The following is a 27,208-nucleotide window of genomic DNA, read 5'->3' as shown; positions in this document are numbered from 1 at the left end:
TATAGAAAAAGCTAAGTTTTGATAAATTCAGTGTACGTGTGGATAGGGCCTATAACTAATTAAAAAATGTCTCCTGAATAATTGTTTTCCAGTCTGGTAAATTTGGAGTTGGTGGAGGTTACATGAAACCTGAACATTTTAAGGCTGCATTGATGGTAAGTTTATGGATTCAGCACAAACTTTGAGTCAGTTTCACACAGAGATTCAAATCTGCACATAATGTCTGTAGCTGAGCTCAGTTCCGTTGCCCGCTCACCTAGCTCAGGTTCTGTTGCACATTCCAGCCCCAGACCTGAAAACCTCCTCCCAGTGGCACAAAGCTGCTGTGATAAACACCAACACTTCCCGGCGGTCCTCTAAGCAAAGTCAGCTTGCGTAGCTAACAGCCTATGTTACAAGTTGCTTTCAGGTAATTCTGCAAATCACAGAGTCAAGGCAGAGCAGCTGGAGGACTTGATCCAGTTTCACCAAAATCACTGATAGTTGGTGCTGTGTGTGATGTACTGCTGTCAAGCGTTACGCACTATCCTACCCTCTCACTTAAGTTACATAGCGCAGAAAATAGGCACTAGGGGGGCCAAGTGGCTGAGACAGAGACACCATTCCCTATTACAAGTAACTGTACCATAAAAATGATGTGGAAGCTGTTATTTTAAAGGTCCTAAATGCCAAATTGAGCACCACTAGTGGTCGCAGTTGAGCACCAGCATGTTAGACTAAAACAAAGCCGTGTTTTATTCTCTTCCCTTGCCCCCCAACGCACAACCCTCTTGACATGGTCCCCAAAAGGGTAACTTTATTCCATTATCTCCTATGTTAAGGGGATAATGGAATAAAGTTACCCTTTTGGGGACCATGTCAAGTGATGATGTAAGTACCAATGTACTTACATCGTCAAGTGATGATGTAAGTACATTGGTACTTTAACATAAACTGGTTAGATAATGTTGCTGTAATGCTCAATAATTTCATTGCCAGGATGACCAAGGGATAATTAGATATTAGAAGAGTTTTAAATGAGAGGTTGTGTGAATAAAACACCAGATTATGTTGACAATCAAGGTTTATATGTACACCGATCAGGCATAACATTATGACCACCTGCCTAATATTGTGAAGGTTCCCCTTGTGCAGCCAAAACAGCTCTGACCCGTCAAGACATGGACTTAAGACCTCTGAGGGTGTCCTGTGGAGTCTGGCACCAGGGCGTTTTATAGTGGATCCTCTGGGTCCTGTATGTTGGGGGCTGGGGCCTCCATGGATCAGACCTGCTCCAGCACGTCTCACAGATGCTCGATCAGATTGGGATCTGGGGAATTTGGAGGCCCGGTCAACACCTTGGGCCCTTCATTGTGTTCCTCGAGCTGTTCCTGAGCAGTGTTTGCGGTGTGTCAGGGCACATTCTCCTGCTGGGGGGCCACTGCCATCGGGTAGTGTTGTTGTGATGAGGGGGTGTACTTGGTCCACAACAGTGTTTGGATGGGTGGTGTGTGTCAAGTGGCATTCACATGAATGCCAGCACCCAAGGTTTCCCAGCAGAACATCGCATTGTGATGAGATGATCAATGTTATTCACGTCACCTGTGGTTTTAATGTTGTGGCTGATAGGTGTATACACCTATCAGCCACAACATTGCAGCTGATAGGTGTATACACCTATCAGCCACAACATTGCAGCTGATAGGTGTATACACCTATCAGCCACAACATTAAAACCACTGACAGGTCTGATCCATGGAGGCCCCACCCCCCAACATACAGGACCCAGAGGATCCACTATAAAACTCCCTGGTGCCAGACTCCACAGGACACCCTCAGAGGTCTTAAGTCCATGTCTTGACGGGTCAGAGCTGTTTTGGCTGCACAAGGGGAACCTTCACAATATTAGGCAGGTGGTCATAATGTTATGCCTGATCGGTGTATATACATATGTATGTATGTGTGTGTGTGTGTACATATACAGTATATATATATATATATATATGTATATATATATATATATATATATATATATATATATATATATATATATATATATATATATATATACATATATATACCTTGATTTTCAACATAACAGATTTGAATTTATTTATTCAGGATAGCCCCTTGAGATGAATCATCTCATTTTCGAGGGGGTCCTTCCACAAAATGATACATATAGTACAAAGCCAAAACAAACAAAAAAAACAGTGAAACACATTACAGGACTTATACATGCACACACACACTCACACAGACACAGACAAGGCTCTCCAAACCCCAGCTAATCCACTGACAGCCAAATCTCAGTTCAGTAATCAATTTAGCAGTATCCGTGCTTACAAGTGGGAAAAAGAAAGTTACAGGAATATCAGTTTATATGAAAAATATATAGGATACAACAATAATATAAGTGAGAAAATGAATGAGAAATGAGAATAAAATAAAAAGAAAAAAGAGAATAAATAAAAACAAGAACAAACAAAATCAGAAACAAGAACAAGGAGTTTGCAAATGGGTTAGAAGTAATGCTTTGAAACCATGAAGAGAAGTAGTAGACCTAAGCGGGCATGGGAGATTATTCCAATCAGATGGAGCTTTGAACTGGAATTAAGGGCGACCAAATTCTTTAAATATTCTAGGAGTGCGGAAAAAGAGGTGATCAGTATGTCTTAGGTTGTATTGTATACTGTAAGGAATTAGAAATTGTTTTAAGTATGAAGGAAGATTAAAGTGAATGCATTTAAAAATTAATAGTGACCAGTGAAAAAATCTTCTGGCTTTTGGGGTTAACTAATTCAGAGATTGATAAAGATTACAGTGATGAGTTCTGTAAGGACATCTCAGAACAAATCTACAGAGGCTGTTATAAAGCACGGTGAGAGGACGAAGATTTGCTTCTGTGGTGTTCTGGTAGATAATGTCTGCATAGTCAAGAATAGGGAATATTAATTGTGTTATGATTCTTTTCTTTCTTGAATTCAAGTATTCCAAACCTTTGAAACCTAACCTAAATTGTCTTTTTTACAAACCTTGTACTCATTTTTAGTAGCTACTATTATTACTTATTTGCCATGAATTTATTACTTACTATTGTTTTTCAGATTTTTTTGAGATATTTTTGAAGAGCTTATATGAACAAAGAAATTGGAGGAAAACCTCAACCTTTTTCTGTGTCGTAGACAGTTGTCCCACTCCATTTTATTTTGGCATGGAGTCCTTTCCTAGCATTGTTGATGAGCCACACACTTTGCTAAATACTTTTTGACAAAGCTTAATTTTGTGTCTCAAAGTTAAAAAATGTAAGCTGTTTCTAAAATGGGACAATGATGTATGACTATAGTGGAATTTGTGGGTCATGCATCATCCTCCAAGCTTGGTACACTGAGAAGGACGTTTGAGAAGCTAAAGAAAGCACATACAGCGTCTCCTAAAATGTGAGCTATTGGATTAAGCATATCTGGTGTTAGAGTAGCCTTGCTCCATTAAGGAATAAGGCAGTGTGTGTATGGGTGTTGTTGAGCGAGAGAAAGAGAGAGAACAATGGTGGCTGCAGTCAGAGCAGACAGGTATTGGCGGCCCGGAGCAGATGGAAAGATAAGCAGTGAAGTTGTCTAGTGGCAGTAAATGTACAGTGCAGGTTACAGCTTCTCCATTAACAAACTCTGCAGCTCCTCAATACCCAAGTCCTCATTTGAAAAGTGACCGCTATCACTACCCCTGATAATATTCATGCTATTGCTATCCATGCTATAGATACTGATCTTGCTAGAATGGCAGTCTGGTTGCAATGGTAATGATTACTTATGACTCTTAACCACACCCCTATTCTAGACAGGAAGAAACACTGGCTGGAGTGGCGCTTTAATGTGTTCTTCATTCAAGTGCAGGAGTTTCTTCTTCAGAACAGACTACTCCTCATCCACAAGCCTTGCTTGTGTTGGCGGCAATGGTTCATGCTACCCTAGAGGGTTAAAATACAATGGCAAAGTGCGAAACAAACCTGGATGACTTTGTGCTTGATGCAAACCATCAGACCACTTCCCAAGGAGGTTGAAGTACGGTTTATTTCAGAGGGGTCTTATTTTTTTTGCATGAGTGAACCTCCCAAAAGTACTATTGACTAATCTCTCTGAGTTTGTTTGGGGTGCTGAAAGGGACCAAGTGTGAAAACACCCTTAAGCCTAATTTCCACCAAAGTACTTTCAAACTCTTGAACCCTCACACAACCGTAATTAATATACCTAACCCCTAGATGTGTTTTGCATTTCCATTGCAGGGGGTTGTTTAGGGATGTTACCCTCAGGGCTTTGGAGGTAACCTCCTTTCACTTTTCCAGCAGTTATAAAACAACAGGGGAGACTGGTCTTAACTCTTGAGAAGCTGCTGCATATATTAGCTGACACACTGACCTATACTGTACATTACTGCTAGATTAACAACATTTACAAACTGCTAACCTTTTTATTTCCTCTGCGTCCTTATTGCCACTCACTCTCTCTTGCTCAACCACACACTCCCTACATTCAGCACATACATTTTGTGAACTTTCTTCTCAGTATGCGCTTTATATTTCAACAAGGAGACAAGCTTTGCTTGGGAAAAGGCTGCAGGCAGAAGGACTAAAGACTGCTGATAAAAAAAACCAATGGAAAATCTTAGATCGGAGCGCAGAAGACGAGACTGCTCTGGTTGTTCAGTGGTCTGCAGTGTTTTAAGTGCACCTTTTAGTATCAGATGAGTGGGTTAGGAAGCCAAATGAAGGGTAACGAAAAACAAGAAGGCATGGAGAGGTTCTTTTGGTTCCATCCACAACTTTTTATAGTGTAAACAACAAAACTAATCATTCTACAGTAAAAAGATAAGAGGCTTTAGTGTAATCTAATTTCATTTATTAGTGACCAAAATGGCTGCAAATCTTAAGCAAATCAACGCATTAACATTCTAAACCCTAACCCTAACTCAGGACTTAGTGGACAACATACTTGCAATGTCCTGAACCCTTAATAAAACAAGTTTTTATAATGGAAAACACTTTACCAGTCCAATTGATATTTTCTCTGTACACCTATGATGGTCGCACGAGAGAAAGGTTGGAAAGAGGGTCAAAGGATATCCAGAGTAATGTTTTCTAGCCATTAGTCATTAACATACTAGGACAATTGATCACATCAAAATGTTGACCTTGATGAAAGGTGGTGCTAAAGAAAAGGTCAGCAGGTCACCAAAAGGAATCATTCTCTGGTGATCATGGAAATCATCTGGAACTGTTTCTGGTTTCAATTACCTCACTTGCAGTGAACCAGGCCTATATTTGAAAAAAAGGTCTATATACAAGGCAGGGCTTCATATCTAGAGAGAGCTCCCCCAAAGGCCTGGAGCATTTTCGCTGTGGATATGCAGCATTTTTTGTTGCTTGTGCTTACTGGGTTTGTGTTTTTGACATTGTATTGTTTCTGTATTTGCACGTGTTTTGGGCCATTGTAGCACATTTGTATATTTGGTTGTGTTGTGTGTATTTGCAGCGTATTTACTAAATGCTGCACAAGTGTTGTCAAATTGATGTTTGAGGATGGTTTCCTATTTTGTAGATGTTTTTGTAGATGTCTATTTGCCTGTGTTTTCTTTAGTTACAGTACATACAAACGTTCTCCTGTTAGTTACTCTTTAGTATCAGAACCACAACAGAGGCGAGCAAACGTCTGTGTGTAAGGGTGTAAGATTATAATAAGTATTAGTATGGTTCTAATAAAATAATTATTCATCCAGCAAGATAACAGCCTTGTTCATTCAATAACACCAATTAACTCTTGTTGTACAGTCAGAAATAGGCCTATTAACACACAAATTAATTTAGTGGAAATAATTGATTGCAATTTTGCTAATGCTCTACTTGAATTACAATCGTAAAACATACAGAAACCACAAACAAAGACTTTATAGTCAAACATTTAGTCACTAATCTAAAAAAAACATGACAACAACAAACACAAACTAGAGTACAGTGACAAGACACTAAACACGAACAAAGAGGTTCAGTGGTTGGACCAGGTGTGAATGGAGCTGTGTTCACACTATAGAAACCAGAACGTGAGGAACCTTAAAACAGACTGTGCCTGCATTGTTCAAAGCTGAGAGTATTGAGAGTGACTGGGAAGAAAGCAGGAAATCGAAGTTTGAACTTAGTACTTCTTATCATAGCCTACACTTATGGAACCTGTAAACCATCAACCATATTATTCAACCCTTGGGAAGTTTGTTATCACGGACGAGGCTGCAGGGGAAGGAGGAGAAGTTGGGTCCGATCAGGATGAAGAAGGAGGAGGCCTTCTTCCAATCAGTCGGCGTGGCGTGGGGTCCTGTATCTCTCTCTCTCTCTCTCTGTTTCATGCACCCTTTGGGAAGGTGTGCAGGTGATCTTCAGTTTCTTCAGTCCTGACTTTGTTGGGTCAGGACACAAAGGAAGTCCTTTTCTCCATGCATGCTCTTGTTGCCAGCATGCAGCTGAGGTCTTAACACGATTTCACATATTCCACAAATGCATTATAAACATTGTTAATTCAATTTGAAATGTTATTTGTGGCAGCTCATAAGCATTATATACTTCTATGTATTGATACATTGATATCTTTTAACTGGCACAGTGAAATGAAACTGGGAAAAAAAAAAATCAACACACTATTTGTCCATGGATTGTTCCTTCTTTTGGATGAGCGAGGCTGTGGTGTGAGCAATTGAAGAAAACAGCAAAGTAGCAACTGAAAATAATACATCACTGAAAACAATATTCTAGCATATTTGAATAACAATTTTCTTGAGAACATATGCAACATACCAGCTTCCATGGCAATCAGGCTGGCGTTTAAATGTCTTGCCTTGGACCACTGACAAATGTACTGCCTTTTTCATGCTAGCAGGGTCAAAATAGAAACCCACTGTATTTTGACACAAAAACTAATGCTCATTAGTGGTCTGGATAGTGTGTAATTGGAGAATTCACAATGGTGGGCTGCATTTAAAATACGGTAGCATCAGCTGCTTGTTGTTACCTTCATGAGTTTCTTTTCTGTCCCTGTCATTACGAACCCCATATGTCCTGTCATTGGCCCATAGAGCAGCTGGCCGTCAGAGGACAAGAGCTCCAACTGCTACTGGGTGATTTACCTGTGGGTGGGAGGTCGAGTGCTCCATACCATGTAAGGCTAATTGAAAGAGAAATGGCAGGGTGATCTTGCTGTAACAGCATGTCCACGTCCTGCAGCCACAGGCCCCTGCTAAGCTGAGGGGCCGCTGCAATAAAGCATAAATAAAATGGATTGCAAGGGGGTGGAGGGTGGTTGTTGGGGTTGTACTGTATGTTTGAAGCCCCCTCGTTGGCTTATTGACTCACAGGGAGTGGGGGAATAAAGAAGAGAGCTGTGTTTTCACTGCAACATAGATTAGACCACAGTCTGCCAGCAATTTGTTTCTTCCCTCGTTCTTTGCTATTAGACTCATCCTGCATCATCTGTGCTACTCTGCTTTATAAATGATCTCTATGTGGGTGTTTCTGTGCCTTCATCCTCTCTTTCCTGCTGGCTATTTATCATAGTTGATGGCCTCTTGAGGATGGAGCCCCAGTGGACTCTCCTCAGAGCAGTTACCGCAGGTCTTCTCCATCTTTTCTTTGTTTTTCTCTTCCTTTCTCTCTGTGAAGACTGCTCCCAGTAGATCACAGTGAAATGAGGACAGTGCAGAACGTGTCTGGAATATAGATAAAACAGGATCAGAGGTGTTGTTTAAAACCATGTCTGATATAATGGCAGCTCCTCCTCAAATACATCTAATTGCTTTGTGTTTATTAATATGATTCATTTGATATCACACAGAACAGAAATTATTCCACAGATATTGGTTGGATTTTACAGCAGAACAAATGTCACACTTCGAATGCTGTTTTCAAGGCATTTTCACCCCCTCCTCTCATTTGTCCAAGTTTAGACTTGAAATATTTCCAAAAGTGTTGGATGGGTTTACTGAAACCATTAGAAAACATACGTTTGCACAGCATATACACACGGATATCCAGCCAGCCTTTTTAAGCATTAGTGTTAAACAGTGATTTTAATTAAACAGTAACTGCACCAATTTTACATGTTAATATGAGTTTACAAGTCTTGTGGAGTACTACCGCATATGTGAATAAGTAGTATAAATCCTTGTGTGGTTCCAGAGGAAGCTGCATGTAATCTGATACATTACCTTCAGTGATGTCACACAGTGGTTAAGTTACATTGTGGGTAATATAGACACCAGGTTTTAAAAAGACAGAACCGGGGAAATATGTTCTTTTTAATTCAATGCATTCTCCTTACTTTTCAAAACCAGGTGCTACCAGGTGCCTACACTACCTATAGTGCAACTTAGTCACTGAGTGACACCACTGGAGGCAATTCATCAGATTCCATCCAGCTTCATCTGGAGCCACTTTTTTCACCTATGCAGGAGTACTCGACAAAACTCGTAAACATACTTCAATGTGTAAAATTATCCTTTAAAATATTATTCTACAATTACGGTTATCTTTCATAAAGCACAAAACTCTGATGTTCATTTGAACTCACCAAGTCTAACAAAAGGGTTCCAAGTCACACCATACGGCTGCCTAAAGTATCCTTGTTTACTATTTTAATTTCATGCAAATAAGAGCATCATTTTTTTTCCCTCAACTTTGCTGTTTTTGCTCATTCTGATCGCTCTCATTGGCATCATTTTTAGCCGCAAGAGGCATCAGTTTTCATTCAACAAGCTGAAACTCACTGTACACTCAGCAAACGACAGACAGATACTGTTAGCTACAAGCTGTGAAGACAGGACTCCACTGCCCCCAGGACAACTTCTTAAAAACTCAAATTTGGGAAAATATGAGTAAATGTTGGCAAACTAAAACACTGAAACATTTGTATAAATCTGTGGTTCTGTGCCTTTTGGTGCCATGACCCCCACCCCCCGGCATATATACTGTACTGTTAGTGAAGCATGATACACTCTGGTGTCAAGCACAGAGATCCTACTATTCCACTATTCACTGCTATTCCACAGTGAAGCCCGGGAACAGAGCTGCAAGATGCATTCATCTCTGCAGTGTTTGCAGCTCCTCACAGTAATGCAGAAATAAATGCTTTGAGGGAGCAAATGAGATTAGAGATGAAGTTTGATCCAAGCGGAGCCATTCCACATCAAAGCCATATCACAATGCAGCTGTAAAATAAATAAATTCAATTTACATCTGTTAGCTACAGGGGACCATTAAACATCTCAAATTATTGCTCTTCCCCTGTGATCTACACTGTGGCCATGAGGCCTGATTTGATACACTGGAGGCCAACATTTTCTCATAGCAGTTGTACAGAGCCGGATAATGGCCGGTCTGGGGCTCATGTGTTGGTTTAGCAGCTCAGGAGCAGCAGAGGAAATAATGTTCCCACTGAAGTACAAGTACTGATAATTCAGCTGAGATTTTACAATTCTAGTGGCACTTCGATTACCTGTAAATATCTACTTACAAAGTCAAGATAAAAACACATATTCACCTATGAAATTAGAAGTAAGTGGTTCAGTAAATTACAAGGGGTGGAACCTGTATGTTGGGCATTGTTCAATAAAGGTTCTTAAATGAATGCATGCACATTATATACAGTATAAGTTTCAGTGTCTATTTAAATGTCAGTATGATGCAGTTTGTCATATGAGGACTGGATGGCTCATACTGATGAGGACAAAAGGGACAAACTCCCATTATCCCCCCAGAAACACTGCAAGGATAAAGAGCTGGTCTACTATTCCATGGCAAGGATGGAATCTGTATTGCTCCTCCTGCATCTGAGTTTTGGCGATCGGTTGGATCCTTCTTTCCAGCACCCTAAATAAACTTTCCTGGGGAGGCTGAGCAGTGTGATACCCTGATTAAAAATGTGTACCTCCCCCCACTGATGCTGTAAAAGAGAAAAGAAATGTTCTTGTATCCCTGCCCACTTTATCCAATCAGGACAGAGAACTCCAGGCGGTCATGTCTGCTTGTGAACACGTAGAGAGCAGGATCCTCCTGTCTGCTGCGATTCTGGTGAGTCTGGCAGTTACTGCTGCACGTTTATTTGGCGACGTAGAGAGGAGGGAGGGGGTTGCTTACTGCAAAACAGACAGGAAGTTAGCTAAAATGCTTACACCAGCTTTAAGTAAAATCTCAAAAAGGCTGTTTCAACACCTTAACATTTTTGTGGCCCTAAAATATTGTGTTTTTTTCCAGTCCAAATTTCAAATACACCACAGCAGTAAGACTGCTCTTGTTAAAGGGTAACTCCACAAATCAAATCAATTTTTATATAGCCCAAAATCACAATCACATTGCCTTAGTGGGTTTTACAATCTGGATAGATGTCAACATTAAAGTAAGTTTACAAGTCTTGTGGAGTATTACTGCATATGTGAAAAAGTAGTATAAAGCTTTTTTGTGGCTCACAGGAAGCTGCATGTAATCTGATATATTACCTCCAGTAATGTCACTCAGTGGCTAAGTTACATTGTGGGTAATGTAGGCACCAGGTATGAAAGGGAAGAAGAATGAGTGAAATAAAAGAGGTGATATCTCTGGTTCTGCTGTAATGGTTTTGATCTTTTGTTTTTAAACTGCCCATAATGGATCCATCAATGTTATAGGAGTGCAATGATAGACCAGTGGACTGCTTTTCAAAACCTCTCTACCTCTGCAACAAAGCCACTGAGTGACATCACTGAAGGAAATTTATCAGATTACATGCACCTTCCTCTGGAGCTACGGAAGGCTTTCACATATGCAGTAGTACCTATGCAAGACCTGTAAACACACTTTATTGTGTACAATTGTGCAGTTATCATTATAGGTCTTGAATGACAGGTTTCCATCTTGGTATTATTCGATCACAAAGCTGCACACAGCTCAGTTTCCTCGACAGTGCTAAACTGGTTTGAATCCTATTTGAATGGTCAGGGACTGTATTTACTGTACATCGCTAATGATACATCTCAGCTTACAAAAAGGGCCCATGTGATTCAGTAGACTTAATGTAAACACTAAACTGTAGGTCAGCCTGTACTCTGAATTAAAACAAATTTAAAAAAAATAAAAGCAGTGCTTATCAATAATCATCATTAAAACCAAAACATGACAAATGACCACAAGGCCAAAGAAGACCCCAACATAGTGATGAAGCATATAGCAGTCATTTTGCTGCTCCAAGGCAATTTGTCTCTGTGAAAGCTTCCTGTTAGCACTGGTCTGATGTTGCCACAATGCTACCATGATGGCTCTTTTATCTCTTTCTAGTCTCCAGTGAGCCTGTGTGTTTCATAGTTTTTGGTTGGCCTGGATATTAATAGCTACAGCTGACCATGGTAATGACTAGCTCAGGGAGTGATAGGACACAGCTCCAGCAGCTGCTGCTATGGCAGCAGTAGTGTGGGATGTTGCTCTAATGAGAAATACTATAAAGACCAACACCGCTCTTCTTATCTCTGTTTCTGTGAGACACTATAGAGCTGGCAAACATCCCTCAGCACTAACAGAGTGTTGGAAGCAGCCGAGGTCGTAGGTTGTCATTTATTGGCCTATTTAATCTCCCTACATTTTTCCTCGCCTGAGGCACAGCGCTGTCCCCAACAGATAAAATCAATAGCAGCGCTACTGCCAAGCCATGCGAGGGCTAACAATAAAACTAGGACAATTAGAGTGAGATGGATCAGTGTCTTTAGCAGAAATATATTATTAATTTTGGCCGAATGCCAGGAGGCTGAAGGAAGACAAATCAGTGGCAATAAAAAAGCCAGTTAGTTAACTGGTCACCTGAGAGCCAGCCTGAACATGTTCCCCACATATTGGCAGTGAAGTGACAAGGCTTTGTGCGTGTGTGTGTGAGGGTGGGTGTAAATGTTACCTACCGATCCAGCAGTTGGTAGCCACAGAGGAATGCAGGTACTGTAATCTAAATGTCACGGTGGTGTTGCTGTGTATTTTCCACTGGACATTTGCCGTTTTATTTCCCTCTGTTGAAGCAGACAGCTTAATTAGAAATGAATTTGATAGTGACAGTTTGGAAAGCCATGGCCTATGGGGTTTCTGCCACATTTACAAACAATAAGGTCCTAAATACAGTATGTGAATTAATACAATGGAGTGGCTTGTGGTGAATATTTGAGCAGAGTTGAATAATCTTATCTAGTGAGCAAACTGCTATATAAACTGTAACTGCTCTGCATAATGAATTAGTATGTAACATGCCTCTGTTTTTAACCATAACAGTTTTAGATGCTTCCATTTTAATTGGCTGTTTATGCAAACTAATCTCTTTAACTAATTTACTAATTTAGTCATTTATTTCCATCAGTACAACAATAAAGTCATATTTACCAGTCTGAGTGTGGCACTATTTTCTCAATCAGGTAGGTTCCAACTGTGAGTCGTGGGAACTTTTACATGCATACAACATTTTCTGCCAAACTTAGAACAGTTTTGGTTGTTTCACATTGGAAACAGACACAAGGTCGAACACGTCCCACGTTGTGGCCATGGTTGTCTGCCAGAAAACAGTGGACTGCCCCCTCCAGTTGGGGGATGAGCTCTTGCCCCAAGGGAAGGAGTTTAAGTATCTCTGGGTCTTGGTCATGAGTGATGGGAAAGTGGAGTGTATGATGAAAAGGTGGTTTGGTGCGGCATCAGCAGTATTGTGGGTGTTGCACCAGACAGTTGTGGTGAAGAGGGAGCTGAGCAAAAAAGGCAAAGCTTTTTTTTGGACATTTTACTAGTCCATCTTTGGAGACCCTGGGGCACACCCAGAACTCACTGGAGAGATTACGTATCTCATCTGGCTTGGGGACGCCTTGGATCCCTCAGGAGGAGCTGGAAAGTGGATGAAGATGGATGGATGGATGGATGGATGGATGAATGAATGAATGGATGGATGGATGGATGGATGAACATTAGACAGATCTGATTTTCTTTATTTCCTCCACCAAGAACAGTTTTCCAAGAAACTTGGATGGATGATGGGAACTTTTGGTGCGTATCCAGATAAAGGGGCGGATCCAGAATTTCCCCCCACTTTTTTTAACAATGCCAGATAGGGCATATTCCAACATTTTGGTTAATTTCTCAGGGAATAATGCATTGATCTATCAGCTGTATTGATATGACTGGTATCTATGAGTGAGTACAAAAGGGTGGGCGTTGGTGGAGTCACATGCTCTGAGTGCACTTCTAGTTTCCTCTGTGTTCCTTTTAGTGGTTAGAAGTGGGCAGAGCTCAGTTTGAAAAAGTTGACATCACCAATTTGGGATGGTAATGGCTCCAACAGCTTGGAGCGTGTTGGAACAGCCTTCCGAAGGATCTGAGAGGAGCTGGAAATATCAATACTTTTAAACTTAAACCTATCTATTCAGTCTGTCTCTTCTGAATTGTGTTATAGTTTATGGTTTTAGTGTTTTATTTTATTTGTTTGTTTTTTTTATCATTTATTGTTTTATCATCATTTTACTGTTAATCATTATTATTATATATTAACATTTTTCATTTTAATCCATTGTTATGTGTAGTAAATTGTTATGTATTGTTTTTATTGCTTGCATAATCTTTTGTTCCTCTTATCATGTTAACCCATATTTATTGCTGTCTCTTAATCAATTTTAGTTTTTTAATATCCCGTATTAATTGCTACTAGACGGTAAAGCATTTTGATTTGTTTGAAAGGTGCGATATGAATTAAGGTTGATTGATTGATTTATTAATTGAACTCTCATGCACCAACTAGGATTTGGCGATATTTAAAACAGATAGTGACAGTTATTCTTTGAATGTTGTTTATTCAGTCATGCAGGTTCAGTGTTGTAGAAAAAATAAAGACTTCAAGCCAAGAGGAGATTTAAGAGAAGTACTGTTTTCATTCACTAATTATTTCAAATAGGTATTGTTTCAGTGACTATTAAGCTACCATCAGTGAAACACTTCCGGTGCAGATGTTGCCCATTGAGAGGCTAGAGGCGTATCCCTTCCTTTCTAGGTAGGCTTTTCATGTAAAACAAGTGCAGGGAGTGTTGAGTTGCATTTACAGTAGCTCAGCACCCAACGAAAGAATGGCGAAGTAGACCAGTTTAAATTAATTAGTGACCGAAAACAGCATTTGAGTTCAAAGGCGAGAGCAAGAACAACAGAGTGGCTGATGTGATTTGACTCTGTTGAATTAATTATCTCTGTATATGATACTAAATTTACCATTTGAGCCATGAAAGTGGCCTTTTTTCTGTTTTCTTCTTTTTTGTTTTACAGAGCATTTGTAGTGACTGGGCTCGATTTGTCACATTGTTTTGCTAATGAGAGTCAGCCATTTTTCAATACACATCTCAGTCGTTTTGGTTTAGCTCTCGGATTTGCAATGCCAGAAGTCCAGGGGCATAACATCCACTGAAGATGGGGGCTCTCTTTTTGAAAATGCAGCTTTTTGCCTCTTCCACTTTCACAGTTTGAAGTTTAGGCGAATGTCTAAAGTGATGCTGGTAGTGGACTCTCACTGCCCAGCTTCTGAAATCTTGGTGACTAAAAATGTATTTAATCAATTTAGCAGATTCAAACAGTTTTTCCCATTTTTGCCGTTAGTGATACTCACACTAAACTTCAGGAGTTATTAAAGCCTGAGTTATGAATAATTTATGAGTTGATGACTCATGCTACAAACCATCCAAAAACAAAAACAATTTATAGCCTAAACAAGCCAATTCTTGGAGCTTTTTGGAGTTCTGCTTGGAATTTTGCAGGAAGCTTTAACTACACTTGGTCCTTTTAACCTCCATCTAAGCCTCAACTCTTGATGAAAAATTTCACTTCTTTTCAGCTCAATTCTCCCTCTTTTTGTGTCTTTTTGTCTATTTCTGTCTTCGTATCTCTCCATCACACTGACTCTTTCATATCTTTCTCTATCTGTGTCCCTTTGCAGCCTTTGTATTGAGCTGTGTCTTCCCCCGGCGGCCTCTCTACGGTGATGTATCAGTGAGCAGTCTCCACGCTAGAGGAGAGGCTTTCTTTTCCTGTCTCACTGGCTACCAGCTGCAAGGCCCCAGTGTGCTGACCTGCCGCAACGCCAGCACCCCCTACTGGAGTGGCAAGGAACCACACTGCCTTGGTAAAGTCACCACACCTGGGATAAAACTCAAACAAAGCTCATCCTTGATATCCACAGCCTATAGAAAAGACAATTAGTAAACACTTAAAGACAATTTTGTACATAATTACAGAGTTGCCACTGTATTCGAGCTAGCCCTGCTACATATAGTCTATTAAATATAAATATTTGTTTTCTGTCGTAATGTAAAGATTAATGACTCAAGAAAATAACATGCATTACAGCTGCACATCCAGAACTCTGATGCAAACTTTTTATGTTTCATTTTCAGTCAGTATTATCCACATATTTGTTGCTGAAAAAGGTAGATGGAACAATTCATTCAACACATACAAGAAGACTGCATCAGAGTTTTGAGTGTATTTCTCAAAGGATTCAACCTTTTGAGATTTTACAAAATGTCAGATTTATGGTGATATATATTCATTTGGAATTTATTTCCTGTTTTAATTATATTCAATTTAAGATCATAACTCCAACACATAGTAACCGTTATTATTGACATTATAAGCCTTTGCATTGGGTTATTTTAATGCACTATATTTAATGCATTACAGTGCATTTTGTAATTTTGGGGAAGAATTTGTAATCAGAAGAGAAAGATCTTCACTGCCTGATTTTATGCCTAAACAAACTAAAACTAACTAACTAAACGAACTTAATTTTTTATGACTTAGTGACATTATTTAGTGCCCCTTTAACATAATACTTAGAATAACTAATATAAATAATAGAATGTAACTTTTATTAATATAGATAAAGAGATATAGATATACGATAAAGTGATAAATACACGATATGGAAATGTATTGATACGACTAAGATATTTATTTAGAATATGAGTGGAAATTTCCATTATCAGAATAACATTTATTATTTCCACACTTTCTTATCTTATCAGGTATTTAATATAGTAATACATGTAATGTAATAATTCATATACAGACATAATTAATAATACATGTTATACATATGTACAATACATTAAAAATATAAAATTCAGGAATGTAATCTATTATTATAATTATTGTTATTATTATTATTATTACATTTATTTTATTATTATTACTTTGTTGTCCTACAGTGCAATACACCATAAACCATAATACAAAGATAACTTAAACTATGTGATATAGTAAATACAAAATAACAATTGATAGAAAACATACTGTGGATTACATATAAAATAATAATACACATACAGCTTAAACTACATAATCAATAAACTATTATTGTAAATAGAAATGTATCAAGTATGAGCGTTACCTTTACTATTATTGTTATAACTATTAAAATGAATAATTAGAATTGACATCACATCTAAAATAATAATACACATACAGCTTAAACTAGCCTACATAATAAAATCAAGCTAATTATTTATAAGAAGAGATGCATTACTAAGCAGTAAGCCACGATTTAAATTAATTATTTATTGTTTATATTAATAGCATTCAATCAGGAACACTCTCATCATAGGTTTAATCATTTATTGCAACAAATACAGTTATGCTTGGCGCTGATGGCTTCGCTCATAAATTGCTCCCTGAATTGACCAAGCAGCCAAAACATGGAGGGCTCTATGGACTCTACTTGAGACGGTGGAGGATGGGGTGGCGGCGGCAAGCTTTCCAGCAGCAGCAGTGTGTGGCAGCTTTTGAGTAGGAGCGGTTGTGAGTGAGGAGGGAGCCATATTTAAATGGACCGCCTTGTGGTGAGAATAGCTGTGATTGGTGTGAGACTGATTGGTAACGATGATTCGATTGGCAGGCTGTGGGCTGATTACAGCTGGGGCGTATGACTTCCGTGTCCTGCATGAACTAATGCTAAGTGATAACAATGCCAGCAGTTGCATTAGTATTATATATCTTTTCTACATATCATTAAATCTTAGAAATGTGCAATACATGCAAAATCATAACAGAAGTTAAAAAAGAAAAACTTTCTTAATACTTGCATTATCATTAGCCTTAGCATAGCTATTATTAGTATAATAGTGTAAGCATGTTGTGCCGTTCTCTTCTGTTGTTAACTTGGCCGTTTTGAACCCTGACCTCTGGTTTTGTTCTGATTATGAGTGTTTATTGTGTCTCTCTGCTAGCTTTTCACACAATTTCATTTTTTTCCGCATTTTGGGTCAATTTTGGTGGATATGCAGCCAAGAGTTATCTATTGGACCTTCTGGTCCTTTTGTATGACAGATACAGAGACAGAAAGACCGAGATTCCCACAGGACTGTGAGGATGTTTTTTTTTTCTTTCTTTGCTCTGATGAGGCTGGCTGATGAATAATAAGTGACCATTTTACTCCTGACCACTCTGATTCACAGCACAGGGAATGTTTCTCTGAAAGCAATTTCAAAAAAGGGAGTTTGTGTGGCTATGCGTCTGTATCTCTGCCATCTTGATTGTGTGTGTGTGTGTGTGTGTGTGTGTGTGTGTGTGTGTGTGTGTGTGTGTGTCAGAGCATACAGCAGGTATATTGAGGTGTGATTACTAAAGGCTGGGCAGGATGCCACTGGGTTTACTCTCCCTGCTCTGCTTTAATTAAGCTTTGTCTGCATGAGTCACCTTGACCCGATCATCTAGGAAAAAGACGCACACACACACACACACACACACACACACACACACACACTTTCCTATAGCTGTAGATGGATTTTCTGATGTGTTGATAAATCTGACTGCATCTCTTATGATTTTTCTCTCATCTACTTTCTGGATTCCCTGCATGCTCTTGAATTTCTGTTTCGTAACCCTTATAACATTGAACACAATCAGGGCTCGGTGATGTTAACACTGCAGTACTTTTGACATCTGATTAGTGTCTCATTGTTTTATAATTTTTCAAATAACTAGCAAAAAGCAATTAACTTTTCAAAGAGCTCTGCCAGACACACAACTGTGTGAATCAACAGGAGAAAAGGCAGTCAGCTCCTCCTCTATTTGTTGAGTTTTTTAAAAAAAATCAATCAACCAACCAATTCAACAAACAGTCATAGTCTGATATTTAATAATAACTAGTCTAAACCACATCATTCACAGCAGGCTAAATGAGCTATGTGCTTGTTGCCCAAAACACCTGCCCCTGTCCTCCTCATCTCACTAAATGTTTTTAAATTGTTTAAAGATTAAATTAGCAGTAAATGCTGTTTAACTGTGAAATCAGTTTAAAAACATCACATCAACGCCTGAAAGTTGCTCAATCACACTGGTTTTAACTCTTCCATCCTTTCTGTGTCACAGGACTTGATATCACTTAAGCAACTAAAATCAATCAAATTATTAAAAAAAAATTCTTTATTCTGTGGCAAAAGCTGACATCTAAGCTGTTGTTTCTTTCCATCTGTCCACCTGTCCTCTCTGCACACAGGCAGCAAAAGAATAGGCTACATGCAAGAGCTTACGTTAACAGGTAATGTTAGCTAACGTTGCTAAGATTTAGGTAGCTCATCTAATGTTACCTTGTTAAAAGAAAACAAACAACTGTGACACCAGCCTTAAATTTCAGAAAGCAAACCATCATTCCTTTCTTTTTGACGAATATGAGTTTCCATTTCATGTTAGCTGTCTAACATGAAATCTTCTCATCCTCTCATCTCTTCCAGTTAACAGTTAGCCCTACCATGAGTCATATAGCTAAGCTTGTAGCTTGTAGCTACCAATCCCGAAACCAGGTCGACCCAATTTAATTACAGAGGGTGGCCAAGTGATATAAAATAAGCATAGAGAGCTAACCTGACTTTATGTTTTTCAAAGTAGACATATTAAATATATTATACAAAGTACTTGTAAGTTACCTCCAGCTAATCCAATCAGCAGTGCTCCAGCTTTCCTCATTCAGTACTTTTCATTTTTTAAATGGAGGAAGTCTGAGTGGCCCTTAGAGCAGTAATACTGTGGGTACCACCCACACATACGAAACCAGCCAATCAGAAGAAAGGCCCACTAAATTTGACCCTGTGTATGAAACTGCAGTTCTGCCACCACCTCTAGGTTGCGCTGTCCTATACACTGGGATCCACTCAAAATCAGGTCAAATGGTAAATGAGGACTTTTAAAGAAAAAGAGAGAAAATGTAATTTAGACACTAATTAATGCAGTTACACTCCAAATTATAAGAGCTACATTCCACCAGATACGTGTCCGGTCTGGCTCCGCTCCGTCACGGCAGCGGAGCTGATAGGTTTCACTCTGGTCTATGTGTTTACTTCCACTGGCTCCACTGCGTTGCGTGTCTGCTCCGTCCCAGCTCCAGTCCGGTCCCTGCCGGAGCAGATACACAGGGCTTCTATTTCTGCTGGATGCCGGCGCATTCAGCCGAATTCAGCACAGAGCAGACAGGAAGTCACACACTGAAACAACAATAACACCAGGTTAATTTTCATAATAAAACACTCTGTGTTGACAGCAGCACAACAATCTCAAAAAAGAGACAAATACACAAGCTCTTCTTCTAATCCTTCAGTTGGGAACACTTCGTGTTGTTGTGTTTATAACACATACCTATAACTGCGGTCGTGCGTGATTATGTAATTATTGCGGGAACTCCTCGGTCTCGCAACTCCAGCTGTCTGGCGGTGCTGCGCCGTGCCAGACTCAAAACGCAGCCGGTGGGGGTTGCCGGACAACGGATGATGGAGCAAAACTGTACTGGAGCCGGAACGCATCCATCCAGTGGAATCTTCTGGGTAGCACTGCTGGGTATTCAGGTGAATTGTCCACCTATACCATATAACCAAACACACACGCAATGATTTGTTAGAGAGCAATTCCAGTGAAAACTGTTTATAGTGAGCTTCTTGGAATGCAGCAGTACCAAATCGTTTCGTACTGTTGTGAATCACTTGTGTCAGTGCAACATTTGGCTGAAATGTTTCCCAGGTTGGCTGTGATGAAGCACACGATTTGGCTTTATTTGACAAGGACAAAACATGTAGGCATTTTTACATCTCATTAAAATGTAACCAATGACATGTAGCCTACTATATTTGGACTATATTTGGTCTATTGGCAGGCTAATTTCCCTGGAAAACTGGCATCAAGGAGGCAAAGAGGAGACATCAGCAGAGACTTAAGAGGGACCTCAACACCAGCAGCACTAAAGATATGTGGCAGGCCATCCAGCACATCACAGGTTACAAAAGCAGGAGAGCTCATCATGTGTGAGGCCACACTGCCAGATGAGCTGAACACATTTTATGGTCGCTTTGATCGCCAACAAATACATAGCTGTCTCCAGAGAGTCCTCTCTGCCTCCAGAGGACCGGCCACTGTCCGTAACCACAGCGGATGTGAGAAAAATCTTGTGGAGATTGGTGGAAATAAGGCTCCTGGTCCAGATAATATACCTGGCCCTGTACTAAAACATGAGCCAATAATTTAGCTGATGTTATTACTGACATTTTTAACATCTCACTCTCACAGGAGACCCTCCTACCTCAAGACAGCCATCATTGTCCCTGCACCTAAAAAGTCTGCAGCGTCATCCTGATGAAGTGCTTTGAGAAACTAGGCTTTCCATATCTACTGCCCCTTACTCAGTCTTCACACACCTGCGTGAAGTACAATCAAATGCATGAAGCTGATTGGAAAACTTAACACTCTGGGCTTGAGTACCACAATCCTCTCACACAGACCTCAGACAGTACAAATTGGCAGTCACACCTCCTCTAAATTAGTGCTCAACATCAAATCCCCCTAGGGCTGTGTGCTCAGCCCCCTCCTGTTCACACTGTACACTCATGACTGCACTTCCAGACATCAAGAGAACTCTACTGATCATCTGCTGCATCACAAACGATGATGAGAGTTCATATTGGGAGGAAATCAACAGTCTTGCAGAGTGATGCACAGAGAACAATCTGCTGTTCAACATCAGCAAAACCAAGGAGCTGATTGTTGATTTTAGAAAGAAGGAGGCGACGACACACACCCCTGTCTACATCAGTGGAGGTGGAGAGCAGGTGAACAGGTTTAGGTTCCTCAGAATCACCATCACTGACAATCTATCTTGGTCATCACACATCATCACCCTGGTAAAAAAAAAAAGCACCGAAGAGGCTCTACTTCCTCAGGAAACTTAAGACGGCTAAATTCTGGAGTCAAACTCTGGTCAACTTTTACAGAGGAGCAACAGAAAGCATGTTGACTGGAAACTTCACAAACTGGCATGGTTCAGGCACGGCCCAGGACAGGAAGGCTCTGCAGCGGGTGATAAAAAACAACGCTGAACATCATAGCACCCATCTACATGACATCAGTGATATCAGTGAAGTGAGATGTCTGCACAGCCCAGAGCATGGTGAAATGATAGTCATGAGATTTGTGTGCACTAATGCAGGGATTTAGCTTCTTGCTCGGATTGTTGGACCTGTGTAGTTGTCTTTGGTGGAGAGGGTGGTGTGGCCCTCAGGACGGGTGCTGGATGGGGGTGTTCTGGCTTGCGGTCTCAGACTTTTTGACCCCAGTGTACTGTAAATTATTTTAAATTAAATTATAGCATTTTTATTAAGTTTTAATGACAGCGTATTGTCCCTCTGTTCTATTAATGATTGTGTTTTATGTGTTTTACTCAAGATAGCCCTCAGTTCCTACTGTAAGTTCTTGTTTCATATTGCTTGTTCTGTATGTATGTACGTATGCATTGTTCTCATTGTGTGAATCTCTTTGTGTTACTTTGATGTATGCTATACAAACAAAGTTTGATTGATTGATTGATTGATTGATTGATTGAACGACAACACCCACCCCAGCCACAGTCTGTTCACCCTGCTGCCATCTGGAAAAAGATACAGAAGTATCCACTACCATACCAGCAGACTACAGAACAGCTTCATTCCTCAGGCTTTGAGACTCCTCAATTAATCCTGCACACTCTAATTTTTAAAATAGATTGTTTTGTTTTTTGTTTTTTAAGCTCTAGTGTTGTTAAAATGACAAATAAATTCGCCTTGCACTCAGCCTTTATCAGCGACAAAGCTTTATTTATTTGTATTGGCCCCCAGCTAATATGTTCTTTGTAACTTGATTTGGTGAGATAAAATGTTTTAACAAAATCTCACAGGGATTTAATTTAGAAGTCCTGCAATCATGAAAAATAGCAGCATGACTTTACTTTACTTTCTGTTTCTCTATACCGATACTCAAATGAGGTTAACGTATGGTCAGTCAGTTTATAAGGGATGTGATTCTCTCTGCACAAGTTAGTGAATTTGTTTGACTTTCAGTGTATTTTCAATGTGAAAAATCAAGGTCAGTCTTGCATTTCATCTTCTCCTCTCTCAGCTGCATGTGGTGGTTTGATCAGAAACGTCACAGTCGGCCGGATCGTCTCCCCTGGTTTTCCCAGCAACTACAGCAACAACCTGACCTGCCACTGGCTGCTGGAGGCCCCGGAGGGCCAGAGACTACATATCCATTTTGAGAAGGTGGCGCTGGCTGAGGATGATGATCGGTAAGCAGGACTTACGTTTATGTTGTGTTCTTTCTTTTTGTGTGATTCTTCTTCTTCCTCCTTATAGTGTGATTACACGCTGGGAGTAGTGACCCAGATTTCTATGAACACAGTCAACTTTAAAGGAAAAGTTCAGTGTTTTGCAGAATGTTTTCAGCAAAGGGTTTTATTGTACTCACTCTTTCCTCTGCTATTTGTGGGTTTGTGCATCATTACTCTTGGTTACCTATACACCTACAGATTGCAATTTTTTATTTTTCGTCTTTATAACAGACACATGTGGATCAATATTTACTAGTCGATGCTGTTTCAGGCTGTCCTGCAACTTTACCAAAATTGCACAATGGTGCTTGCTCCAAACAGATGTTTTCCAAGCAGTGTGTCAGAGTTATGTCTAATCTGGCTCTGGTGTATGTCTCTAGTATGCAGTGCAGTACAAATCATCTTCTGTACATATAACAATACCTAATGTACACTTCAAGTCCATTACATTAACTGGACAATTTCATGAAATTGGGAATGAGTGTTTTGTTGTTCTCTGTCTTTATATGTTTACATCTATTACTGTTATGGATTATGCAAATTGATCCTATTGTAGTCAGTGAGATGTATTAACTTTGTCTTGTGCACATTACTTCAGTTATGTTCAATTATTTGGCCTCTCGTGCTTAAGAACATTATTTCTGAGGACTCCACAGGATAACAACTGGCTGTCAGTGCTGCTCACTGTGGTGACAGTAGAGTGTCATTTTAGCAATATGGGGCTCTCATTACAGAGCACTGAATGGAAGCGCCACAGGGGGAAAATTAGCTGAATAATCAATTTTTCATACCAGCCAATAGCTGCTCCGGCTGCTCTTACACTTGTCCTATAAATATAGACCTCAGATGTGAAGAGACATCTGGACAGCTCTGAGGAATAGGAAGTAATCACATGGAGAACATAGAGTATTGGCACAAGTGTGATAGGTGGTTGTGTAATGAGCGGAGGTCGACTGGCTTTTCAAAGACAAGATTCTCTTGTCAAAAGCCACCTGCTTTTTTGTCATTTCATACGTACCACTTCAATGACTTTGGAATATAGTTTCTAAGCTAGATCAAATGAACATTACGATGTCTTTGATGGATTACTTTAATTACTTTTTTTTTCAAACCACAACAAATTCGGCTCATTGAATAGTTTTAACAACTCTCAAGGTTGATGGTTTGACCCTTTTCATCAGCTGGGAGTAAGTTGGCAGGAGAAGCTAGAACCCCTGATGGTGTTGACATGCTGGTGGAAAAACAGTTTTGAGGTCTGTTTGAATAAAATCACCAGCTTCAATAAAAATATCAGTTAGCGGGTTCTGTCCATCAGGAAATTCCATAAATTTCTCCATAAAAATATCCATTTTCATCTAAATCAGTAGTGCCTTGAAGCAGGAAGCTAATATTTGTAGAGGGCTGTGACCACTGAATGTTTGAAGTAGTGGACAGAGCCACCGTAATGTCACCCAGATGTTTGGCTGGCTGAGGAGTCAGAAAGAAACTCAAAGTGGATGGTACTGGCCGTCGCCGTCTTGGTGGTGCCTGACTCCACCTGGCTCCCGGCTAATGAATGAAGGGATAAATTAGGTGTGGAGACCAAAACTATTTTCTATACCAGGCTGAAACCATGTTTATTTCTGCTGTAAAGTTGGCCACTTGGCTGTGAACCTTGAGTACCTGTGCTTGTGTCCATGCATGAGCAACCATGCCGAAGCACACCTCTTCCAACTGTGCCAGGACCAAGAAAGTGTACTGTGTTTGAGCACGGTACGGAGCGCCCACACTAGTTAAACAAACTGGATTTTGGGGCTCAAACATGCTTGGACACGTTACGGATAAATTTACTGCTTAAATAGACCTCCCAACCGCAGATGACATGAGAAGACATGAAGCATTAGCTTTGTAACATGAGTAGAACTCTGGATGACCCTACTTCTATAGGGTGTAAGTAATGATTGTAAATGGGATATTTAAAGGATAAGCCTTTTTTTATTTCAATATGGATCTTATTTCCATAGATTTGGACATCATTTCTATTAGCAATAATAACACTGTGGAAACACAATCAGGCAGGTCATAAACAAACCTCCAGGTTTGTCAGCTGTGTGAAGAGTAAACAGGTCAATCATTAATCAAACTGAGTTATTAACATCCATCATAGTTCACACACCGACTTCATGCTAAAACTTTGATTTACAGTGCTGCAGTTGTGTAGCTTCCTGTTCGATGAGAGATTATTACCAATTTTAGATTTTACCTCAAAATAAAGAGATTGAGATTATGTGGTTAAACTGTTGTCTGATTATCTGAAGAGTCATGCTGCAATGTCAGCAGAGTGAAGAAGGACGGGGAACCATCCTGTTTGCTCGAGAAACAAGACTAAAGGAGTGAAGAACCTAAGAGGAAGCTAGTTTAATAATTTATCACCTGATTTCACTGGTCGTATATTTGACCAGCCTAACACCAGCCCTTTTATGGGCCAGTATCTCATGGTCCAAGGTTTGCTCTAAGTAGTATCTCAGTGTGTTGAGTTTCATGCTGGAACAATATTAATTTAATGAACAGGTTTATTCACAGTTAACACAATCTAGAAATGCAAACTTCACGTGTCATAATAATTACCATTTTGTCAATTGATTGTTATCTATGAATCTGTGCAACACTATCAGGTTAATATTCAGTGCATGATATCCTGTTCATTCAAAAGATTTGTGGAGCATAAGACATGTGGGGAAACTCTGTTAACTCATTAGAAAGAAATAAAGACGAAGAAACAAAACAATTAAGACAGGAGAGATTTAGTACGAAAGGTGTAAAGTTTGTGCCTGTGACGTCAGAGACCTGCCCCCCTTTGACAGAGATCAAGGTTCAAGGTGATTTATTCGTCATTATACAACACAGGGTTGCATTACAAAATGAAAGCTTGTAAACTCCTTCATGCTACACAAATGTAGAACATATATACAGTTATTTATATACATAAATACATAAACACCTGATTTTTTAAATTTGCATTAGGGTTAATGTAAACAGCAGCCATAAATTGGTGATAATATGTTCCACATCTTCACATTAAAAGTTTGACATGAGGTAAACACTGTCCATCCACTTTGACTGTGTGTTTGAACCAAGCATCAATGTAACACACACACACAGAGTACACCGCTCCTTGTCTCGCTGTAGTCCTGCACTCGCTCTGCACTCGGAACACGGCCCGTCTGTTGCGTACAGCAGCTTGATCCATGGCATTGAGGTGGAGATAGGTCTGTAAATATGTGGGCTCAACAGTCTCTGATTTCAAAATCACAGCTTTGCAAACCTGATTTCATTTATCTATTTCAAAGAAAAGGCTCTACTTCCTAAGTAAACTCAAGAAGGCTGAATTTCAGAGCCAAATTCAACTTTCAGTGATATCAGTGAAGTGAGATGTATGCACAGAGCCCAAAGAATACTAAAAGACAACACCTAGCCCAGCCACAGTCAGTTCACCCTGCTGCCATCTGGAAAAAGATACAGAAGTATCTGCTGTTATAATACCAGACTACAGAGCAGCTTCATTCTTCAGGCTGTGAGACTCAGTTCATCATCAACACTCCACTGTATGAAATAGGTTTTTTGTTTCTCTAATGTAGGCACAACTCTGTGACTGAAAATACCTGCTGCGGCTGCTGCTGCTGCTAGGAACAATGTTTTTAAGAACAGAGTTTGCTGAAAATTTCATAACAATGAGTTATAAAAGCTCAGTGAAGTTGCAAAGTTGGTGATAATTCTCTGTCATAATTCTCTGTGGGTCCCATCACTATGAGTAGCTTCTTTCACATTACACATGGTACTTTGATCAATTGGTAATACAAAAGTATTTATGTTTCATGCAGCTTGAATGTAAAATACAGTTTTCAGGTATGGTTTTACAAATTCCAAAGTAGCCCAGGTATTGATTTCATCACCAGGAAGATTCCTGCTAAATGTTTCTCTGTTGCCTTTCTTCTAGGCTGCTGATCAAGAATGGTAACAGCATAGATGCAGCTACCCTGTATGATTCATATGAGGTGGAGTATCTGCCCAATGAAGGTCTACTCAGCACATCCAGGCATCTCTTCATTGAGCTGACCACAGATGCTACAGGCACATCAACTGGCATTGCTGCCAGGTATCAAGGTAACCATAAGAGCTATTATTAAGGTACAGCAAATTATAATGTGGTGTTTGTCATGATAAGGTCATGTAGGCTCTTGCTTATTGTCACAGAAAGAATTGCATCAAACTTTATCAGAAAGCATTAATTATAAAAACACACAAAGGGATGTCATATAAAAAGATCTAAGCTCAGTAACTGCCCAAAGCCAAGAACAGCTTTGCATCAGTGATCAACTTTCACCTGCTGTGGACTGTCAGTGCATTATGGATTAAACAATACAATGAACAAAAACCTTTCACAGAATTAAGTGTAAAAGCCAAGTGTAGAGTGAAAGACTGCAGGTGCTTTTGGCATTCTGCATGCCACGAGTGAATCAGAAAAAAAACACACTGATAATCTATGTGTTTTTACACCAAGCTCACCA

At 39.7% G+C, this 27,208-nt stretch overlaps 1 protein-coding gene across 1 annotated transcript in view; it reads left to right on the top strand.

Moving 5' to 3' along the window:
- sez6b (seizure related 6 homolog b) overlaps positions 1-27,208 on the top strand; it is a 186,575-nt gene that overhangs the window by 80,211 nt on the left and 79,156 nt on the right. Inside the window, exons 4-6 of the mRNA XM_073495562.1 lie at positions 14,979-15,164; positions 22,451-22,619; positions 26,638-26,804. Of these exons, the coding sequence (XP_073351663.1) occupies positions 14,979-15,164; positions 22,451-22,619; positions 26,638-26,804 (522 nt within the window). The remainder of the gene's footprint in view (positions 1-14,978; positions 15,165-22,450; positions 22,620-26,637; positions 26,805-27,208) is intronic.

The sequence above is a fragment of the Pagrus major genome, chromosome 2 (assembly GCF_040436345.1).
Source record: "Pagrus major chromosome 2, Pma_NU_1.0".
Classification (NCBI taxonomy): Eukaryota; Metazoa; Chordata; class Actinopteri; order Spariformes; family Sparidae; genus Pagrus; species Pagrus major.
The sequence above is the reverse complement of the archived record's forward strand: the minus strand, read 5'-3'. Positions and strand labels throughout refer to the sequence as shown.